This window comes from Colobus angolensis, unplaced genomic scaffold, assembly GCF_000951035.1.
Source record: "Colobus angolensis palliatus isolate OR3802 unplaced genomic scaffold, Cang.pa_1.0 Scaffold76, whole genome shotgun sequence".
NCBI lineage: Eukaryota > Metazoa > Chordata > Mammalia > Primates > Cercopithecidae > Colobus > Colobus angolensis.
The window spans coordinates 1,401,459-1,408,970 of NW_012121376.1; the positions used below are offsets into that span (position 1 = coordinate 1,401,459).

At 64.1% G+C, this 7,512-nt stretch overlaps 2 protein-coding genes across 9 annotated transcripts in view; one reads left to right on the forward strand and one right to left on the reverse strand.

Moving 5' to 3' along the window:
• Nucleotides 1–6: 6 nt before the first annotated feature.
• On the forward strand, nucleotides 7–2,966 carry APRT (adenine phosphoribosyltransferase). Of its 8 annotated transcripts, XR_001000250.1 has the most exons (6): nucleotides 7–96; nucleotides 253–359; nucleotides 1,346–1,479; nucleotides 1,755–1,833; nucleotides 2,067–2,307; nucleotides 2,943–2,966. XR_001000250.1 is itself a non-coding variant. In XM_011927998.1 (5 exons), exons 1-5 carry the CDS (start codon nucleotides 17–19, stop codon nucleotides 2,207–2,209), a joined length of 543 nt encoding a protein of 180 aa, XP_011783388.1. In that variant the 5' UTR covers nucleotides 7–16; the 3' UTR covers nucleotides 2,210–2,447. The 8 variants fall into 8 exon arrangements, 7 of the variants coding, with proteins under 7 accessions (XP_011783388.1, XP_011783390.1, XP_011783385.1 ...); XM_011927998.1 differs by lacking the exon at nucleotides 2,943–2,966 and having other exon boundaries at nucleotides 2,067–2,447; XM_011928000.1 differs by lacking the exon at nucleotides 2,943–2,966 and having other exon boundaries at nucleotides 2,201–2,447.
• Nucleotides 2,967–3,133: 167 nt separating this feature from the next.
• Nucleotides 3,134–7,512, reverse strand: part of CDT1 (chromatin licensing and DNA replication factor 1) — a 73,050-nt gene continuing 68,671 nt past the window's right edge. Inside the window, exons 2-10 of the mRNA XM_011928077.1 lie at nucleotides 6,923–7,063; nucleotides 6,686–6,822; nucleotides 5,977–6,174; nucleotides 5,742–5,887; nucleotides 5,527–5,627; nucleotides 4,970–5,158; nucleotides 4,437–4,589; nucleotides 4,158–4,359; nucleotides 3,134–3,524 (exon numbers count right to left, since the gene is read on the reverse strand). Of these exons, the coding sequence (XP_011783467.1) occupies nucleotides 3,361–3,524; nucleotides 4,158–4,359; nucleotides 4,437–4,589; nucleotides 4,970–5,158; nucleotides 5,527–5,627; nucleotides 5,742–5,887; nucleotides 5,977–6,174; nucleotides 6,686–6,822; nucleotides 6,923–7,063 (1,431 nt within the window). The 3' untranslated portion in view covers nucleotides 3,134–3,360. The remainder of the gene's footprint in view (nucleotides 3,525–4,157; nucleotides 4,360–4,436; nucleotides 4,590–4,969; nucleotides 5,159–5,526; nucleotides 5,628–5,741; nucleotides 5,888–5,976; nucleotides 6,175–6,685; nucleotides 6,823–6,922; nucleotides 7,064–7,512) is intronic.

The following is a 7,512-nucleotide window of genomic DNA, read 5'->3' on the forward strand; positions in this document are numbered from 1 at the left end:
CTCCTCGCACGCGGCCATGGCGGATCCCGAGCTGCAGCTGGTTGAGCGGCGGATCCGCAGCTTCCCCGACTTCCCCACCCCGGGCGTGTTATTCAGGTGCAAGCGCAGGCCGCCCTCGTGCCGTCCCGACCTGCGGGCCTGCGGATGGGAGAGCGTTGCCCGCGACCTCGGGACTGTCCGGCAAGCGGGGCGGGCAGGGCGGGAACCCTCGTCCTTCGACCCCGGCGTCACCAGGCCTGTCCTTGGGTCCAGGGACATCTCGCCCGTCCTGAAGGACCCCGCCTCCTTCCGCGCCGCCATCGGCCTCCTGGCGCGACACCTGAAGGCGACCCACGGGGGCCGCATCGACTACATCGCAGGCGAGTACCGCGTGGCCGCATCCAGGGCGCCTCTGCCTCCGCGCGCGCGGAGGGTAGCACGTGGGCTCTGCGCGTCTGCTTGGGGGAGGATTTTGGGGGTCCTTCGGGGGCGCCGGGACGGGCACTGTGCTTGGGGTCGCTCCCGAAGGGTTGTGAGGTTGGGCCCCCGAGGCCGCCGCGCCGTGCAGGCGCCCTGCCCGCAGGTTCCGGGTCCCCCGCCCAGGACAGGCGTGACCGAGTCGCCGGGTCAGTTGGTCTCCCTGGACTGCCCAAGCTGAATCCACGGGGCCCAGCTGCCTCGCTTCTTGTTCTTTCTGCGAGCTGGTATTGAGCGCCTGCCACGAGCCCGGCCTTCCCTGGTGAAGATCATGGAATGCCCACCCAAGGAAGCGGGGCCTGGAGGCCCCCAGGAGAGCCCGAGAGGTGGCCCAGGGAGAACAGTGTTCCTGGTGGTCGTGCTTCTCCTAGGGCGTGACAGCCCACTCCCTGCACACTGCCCTGAGGGAAGCGCCAGCTCTTGCTGGAGCCACAGCACTGCCAGAGCCCCCTTCTCACCTCCTGCAGAAGCCCTCCCTGACCTCCTGCCAGGCTGGGGCAGGGTTTCCCTGAGCGTCCCCCAACTACCACAGCTCAGGTCACCTCGAGCGACTCTCTTTTTAGACAGAAGCCCTGGGGCAGAGCTGCCTTTGAGAGAGTTGAAGCCTGACAGGTTTCTACCAGCGCAGTTAAAGATGGGCTGCTGAGCTCGGGGAGAGGGGCGGTGACTCCCCCAGGACCACAGCTAAAAAGTGGCCTCTTAAAAGACAGACCCAGGTCTGCAATCTGACCTGGAAGCAGCTCCTGGTAGGTGACAGGTAACATTCCTTAAATGGTGCACGTCACTGGCCTTTCAGCTGGGAGCCAACCATGTACCCCTTGCCACTGGCCAACCCTGGCCCCTGGGGACTCCCATGCTGCCAAGTCACTCCTGTCACTCACCCTGACAGGCCTAGACTCCCGAGGCTTCCTCTTTGGCCCCTCCCTGGCCCAGGAGCTTGGACTGGGCTGTGTGCTCATCCGAAAGCGGGGGAAGCTGCCAGGCCCCACTGTGTGGGCCTCCTATGCCCTGGAGTACGGGAAGGTAAGGGGGCTGGGGTGGCCAGAGGAAGGGGAGGGCCAGGCCACCATGGCCACTCTCCCCCAGTTTTAAAGGCCCTCCCAGGCGTGTCAAGTGGAGCTGCTGTGGTTTACAGTGCTCTTGGGAGCTCAGAGAGGGTGAGACACAGGCTGGGCTCACACAGCCAGGAAACAGCAAGGTGGGGTTGGAGTCAGGGCCTAGGGTGGCAGCTGCCAAGCTCTGCACACAAAGCTGTTTTCTGCGGGAGGCTGAGGACGACACACCACTTCCCACTCCAGGCTGAGCTGGAGATCCAGAAAGACGCCCTGGAGCCAGGACAGAGGGTGGTCGTCGTGGATGATCTGCTGGCCACTGGTGGTGAGGGTCTCCCCACAGCCAACTGCTGTGGCTCCAAGGGCCTGGTGGGAGTGGGGCAGGACCTCGCTGTGCGTGACGTAGGATGCAGCTTACTATTGTCCAGAGGGTGCCTGGTGGCCAGGCTGACACCTTCCTCTCTCCTCATACCCTCCCCTCCCCAACCCAGGGGCTGGCCTGGAGCACCCAGTCTCTACAGCCCAGGCCAACTGGGGACCTCACCCTCCCATCCCCAGGAACCATGCACGCCGCCTGTGAGCTGCTGGGCTGCCTGCAGGCCGAGGTCCTGGAGTGCGTGAGCCTGGTGGAGCTGACCTCGCTTAAGGGCAGGGAGAAGCTGGCTCCTGTGCCCTTCTTCTCTCTCCTGCAGTATGAGTGACTATAGGGCCTCCCAGCCCAACATCTGCAGCTGGAGCCCAGGGACATTTCAGCCCTGGGCAACTGCAGTGACCTCTGCAGTCACCAGGGGCACCAGCTGCCCACAGGGTTCACATCCCTTGCTTGGGTTCAGCACCTCTCCTGGAGCTGGAAGTGCCAACGCCTGGGGCAAAGCTGTGCTTCAGCCACCCTGGGCCCAATGACACACAGGGAGAACGCAGTAAACAGCTTTGCCACAAGAGCCGGCTCCTGTCATCCTGTTCCCCAGGGCAGGGAGCCCCAGGACACCACCAAACCAGCTGGACTATGGGCACGTGCTGCTGGGCATGGTGCCCAGCGGAGTCTGGCCTGGTTCTCACCTCAGGAGCCGGAACCGTCCAGGCACTGCAGAAAGAGGCCGTGTGGGCCCGTCTTCTAGGGAAGCAAGTGAGGGCTCAGGGGTAACTAAGTCTGTCAATGCAGGTCCCACCCTGAGGCGGCCAAATGCTACTGAAAGGGTTCTACCACAGATCTAGTGGCTGTAAGCACGACTTTATTATAGTACTGAAGTCAGTGTGTGGGCAGGCCAGTCGCTTCTGGAGGCTCCAGGGATGTCCTGCCCAGCTTCTCCAGGCTGCCTGTGTCTTCAAAGGTGGCTGGCTCTGGCCCTCTTGTGAAGGCCTCTGCGATGACATGGGGCGCAGCTGGATGATTCACGATCACCTCTCCAATCTTGAAGTTCTTAATGACAAAAGTCGCCCTTTGCCATGGGAGGTCCCATATTCAGAGGTTCCAGGATTAGAGGGGATGGCCTCCTGCCAGCCACACTACCCAACCCCATGTTGCCAAAGCCCCCTTCACCCTCAGCCACATTCCCCTGCCCTGATGGCCCCCCAGGGGGTGCTGGGATCTGGCTTTCCTTTCCCACCAGCAGCAAGGACAGAGGTGCCCACAGAAACTGGTTTAATGTGAATCCACCAGGTGAGCCCCATGCAGGGGCCACCACCCACAGCCAGAGACCCTCGGGCTATGCAGCCTGCAGCCCACCTCTGCCTCTGGCCCTCAGGGGCACTCTGGAAAGGGAGAGCAAAGTGCATCATGTTCATAAAAGAAAATGCTGGTGGCCCCAGGCCAGTGAGCCTGAAGCCCCCATCTGTCCAGTGGCCCCCAGGCTCACAGCCCCTCTTCAGCGCGGGCCTGGTGGGCCAGGCGTGCAGTGATGCTGGCCAGGTCCGCGGCCTTGTCCAGCTTGACGTAGGTGTCGGTGCGAATGTGGTGAAGGCGAAGCCAGTCTGGCAGGAGCTCAGAGAGGAGCAGCAGGTGTTTCTCCATCTCCCCTGTGGGAGGAGAGGGGGACACTGAGGCTGGTGCTGGGCCCCAGCCCCACATGGGCAGCACTTAAGACCAGCCTGACCACCCAACCTCTGTGCCCACCTGGACACCCTCAGTGCCCCATCCCTGGGCCTCAGGGCAGAGGTGGTTCTGATCAGAGGCCCAGGTCTGGGAGGCATGAACAGTGAGCGGAGAGAGCCAGGCCTGCAGTTGAGGCCATGTGAGGAGGCACGGAGCACGGGGGCCGCCAGCCCATGAAAACCCTGAGGCACAGGGTGCCCTGTCGTGTCAGGACCCCCATGTGCTCAGGGTGTGGTGACCAGAGGCCTGGGAGGCAGTGTAGGGTGCATGTGGGGCCCCTTCTGACCAAGCACTGCAGGTGGTCAGGGAAAGGGGCCAGAGCTGTGAGAGGGAAGCTGCCTCCAGAGGCTGCAGGTGTGGAAGGGCTGGGTGGAGGCTCAGGGGTGGCTCAAAGGAGGGCAAAGCACCCAGCACACACCAGTGCAAGCGGCCAGTGCCCACTGCACATCTGAACGGAACAAATCAGTGATAGACACCCCTAGTCAGAAACCTGGGGAGGCGGCTGCAGCACTGGGCAATTCCACTGTGCGCGTGCCCTCACCCCGCCGTGCACGTACCGGGGCTCATGGCAGTGCGACAGCTGCCCACCATCCTGGCACAGGCCACCTCCATGCTGAGCGCAGGCTTGCGTTCGGACACAAAGACGCTCCGCAGCACGCGGGCCAGCTCAGGCAGCCGTTCTAGGCGCTGTAGCCGCTGCTCCTGCTCCGGGCACCGCGTCATCTGTGCCAGCTGCTTCTGTGCCTCCTTGGCTCGGACCTGCAGCAGGTGCGGGGACCTGGTTAGTGGGCAGCAGATCACCAGGCCCCCACCCGCCATCACTGGGGACAACTCACCCGCTCCAGCAGATCCTGGGACACCCCCTTCAGAGCGCTGGGAGAGGCTGCAGGCGGGGTGGCTGGCGGGGTAGCCGGCAGTGCTGGCCTGGGGGACCCGGGGCTGCTGGGCTCAGCAGAGCGCAGGGCCAGTTGACTCAAGGCCTTCTCCATCTGCGGGAGGGACAAGTTGGGGCGGAGAGGTCACAGGAGGCAACATGCCCCTGGCTCTCTGCCCAGGAGTCCCCGGTATCTCAAGGCACAAGTTAGCCCAGCACACTGGGTGGTCTGTGCTAGTCAGTGCAGTTTCCCAGTGTGCGGCATCGCCTGCCCGGGGCCAACTCCCTACATGGGGCAAGTGGCAGAGACAGGCTTAGAGGTTGCAGCTGGGGACAGAGGGCAAATACCACCTACTTACTCTCTGGACCCCCCCCAGCCAAGGAGGAAGCCAGATGAGGCGTCAAGCTCATCGCCAAGGCCCCACTTCTTATGCCCGGGGTCAGGCTGGCCCACCCACCCGGAAGAAAGGGGCTGCCCAAGCCTCGCAGCCTCACCCTGGGGGACATCAGGCTGCGGGCCCGGGCCAGCACCTCCTGAGCAGTGGTGAGTTTCTCCGTGGCGGGGGGCTGGGGCAGCACAGCTGGCTCGATGTCGGGCACTTCATCCACGTTGAAGCGTGGGTGCCAGCGGGTCAGCTGGTCCTCCGGCACCACCATGGGGGGCCTCAGGGAGGCCAGGAAGGCCTGGGGAGAAGGAGCAGACGGGTGACACTGGGCACATCTGAGACAAGGGCAGGATGCATGTGAGGTGGGGCTGTCTATGCTTACGTCCCAGCCGGGCCACCTTGGGCAAGTCACTTAGCCTCTGCCCAGTGCTCAGCTTGGAGGGAGAGCACACGGCCTCCCACGGCCTATACTCGCTGAATGCCTTGGGGACCTCCTCAGTGCCTGCAATTGCACCCTGAGCACACCAGCCCTCAGCTCAGGGTGAACCCAACCCGGTTCCATCCTGGGAGAAGCCGTGGGTGGCAGGGATGCTCCAAGCACAGGGTTACGTGCTGAGGCAGTGCTGGCACCACCATCTTTGCACAGCAGGGCCGGGGGCCGCTCACCTTGTGGTGCTCCTTGACGTGCTCCACCAGCTTCTGGCTGAAGATCTGCCGTCGCTGCAGGAGGCGCGAGGCCGTGAGCTGAGGGGCTGCTCCGTCAGCCTCTGTGGGACGAGTCCCGGCCTGAGTCCCGGCCAGGCCGCCCAGCACCTCACACCCACCCCACAAAGTGTGTGGGTCACAGATGGGGAAACCGAGGCCTTGCACCCAGCACCTACCCTGCTCCAGCAGTGGCTCAATGGTGAGCTGGTAATCTGACCTCTTGACACCATCCTTGAAGGTGGGGACACCGCGCTCCTGGCGGAAGCAGTAGGAGGCCGGGTACACGGTTTTGATCTGGCCAACATTGCGCTCCTCAAAACGCCTACAGGAGGAGGGGGCCGGCTCAGGAGGCAGCAGGCCCGGGCCCACCCCCAACTCCAGGGCAGCCCCAGCCCACCCGCGGCCACTCACCTGCGTATCATGTCCTGCACGCCCCGCTGGACCTTGGCAAAGGTGGGTGTCTCAGAGCGGTTGTGGAGCATGCCCACAATGGTGTCCATGCTGCGGAACATCTCCGCCAGCACCTGGTACTTGTAGGGCAGCACAAGCCCTGGTGGGCCAGGCTGGGCCAGGGCATGGAAGCGCTGGTAGGCAGGCGCCTTCTCGCCACTGTCAGGGAGGGAGGAGCCTTGTGAGAAGCAGCAGGCCCCTCAACCAGGGAGCCTCCAACGGGGCCTGCCACGCCACACACGATGGCTTTCGCGGCCCTTGCACAGCCACCAGCACTGGCACCATTAGGGGTAGCACTGGTGACAGGAAAGCCCAGCTCCACACTCCAGCTCAGCTGTGTCCACACAGCACCCCCAGGGAAGCTCTGCCCTCTCCCCAGCCCAGTTTCGCCAGCTCTCAGGGGCAGGGGCAGACAACACACCAAAGCGTCAGGAGCATTTGAAACTTACCAGAGCCCCGGAGGCAGGAGCTGTCCCCAACAGGAGGGACTGAGGGCAAAGGGCCAGCAATGCCCAGGACCTTTTTCTCAGGGGTCTGGCTCCACGCCCTGGTGACTTCACCACCTCCCTCCTCGGAAGGAGCAGACCTGGGCCTCTACCAGGATCACCCAGCCATGCCTCCCACCAGCCAGCCTTTCCCAAGGCCTCCTGGCCACCCACCCAGCACTCACCATGGCTCCTCAGGGCGGCCATTGGCCTCTGGGGTACAGGACTCTCCAGCATCCTGGGCACTGGACTTCAGCACTCGGACTCTTGCCCCTAGCTCCCGGGCCCGTTGGAGGCATGACGCAAGCTCAGAGATGGTGTCCTTCAAGGGGATCAGGGAACACAGTACTGTCAGGCAGTCTGGCCGGCACCACTCAGCACCACTCAGCCCTCCGGAATCTGCCCCAGGCCCCATCCCTCACCTGGTTCTGCGAGGATGTCAGCTGGGGTGGCTGACCTGCTGCAGGGGTGGATTTCTTTATCTTCTGGCCCAGAGAAAGGCAGGCTGGGATGTCTGGGGCCTCGGGGGAGTCAGGGGCCTTGGGGGAACTGGGGCTGGAAACCTGGTGAGAGGGACCCCAAGGGTGAACCTGGTGCTCCTGGCTCTGCAGAAGACCCTGAAGGATCAGAAGCCCCTCTGAGTTAACAGATGGGCGTGGCTCGGGGGGCTTAGGGCTTCCCGCAGTCGGTGGTCTGTGCTAAAGCTGGCTGGGGACACAGCCTTGCTCTCGCCTTCCGGGGCAGTTTCCAGGGCGGACCCCCCCTTCCAGCCCCATCATCATCATCAGATCCCGGCGCAAGCCCCGCAGTGCCTCCTGCTCATCTCGGAAGCCAGCCAAGTCCCCAGTGGTGGCAGGGCGGCCACAGGGTCCCCCGACCTGTCCCAGAGTTCCCTGCGCCCTGCCCCCCCGGCCTCAAATTCCCCGCGCCCCGCCCTGCCTCCCCGTCCCCTCCTGCCTCAGTTTCCCCACCCCCGTCCCTCCTGCTCATCTCGGAAGCCAGCCAAGTCCCC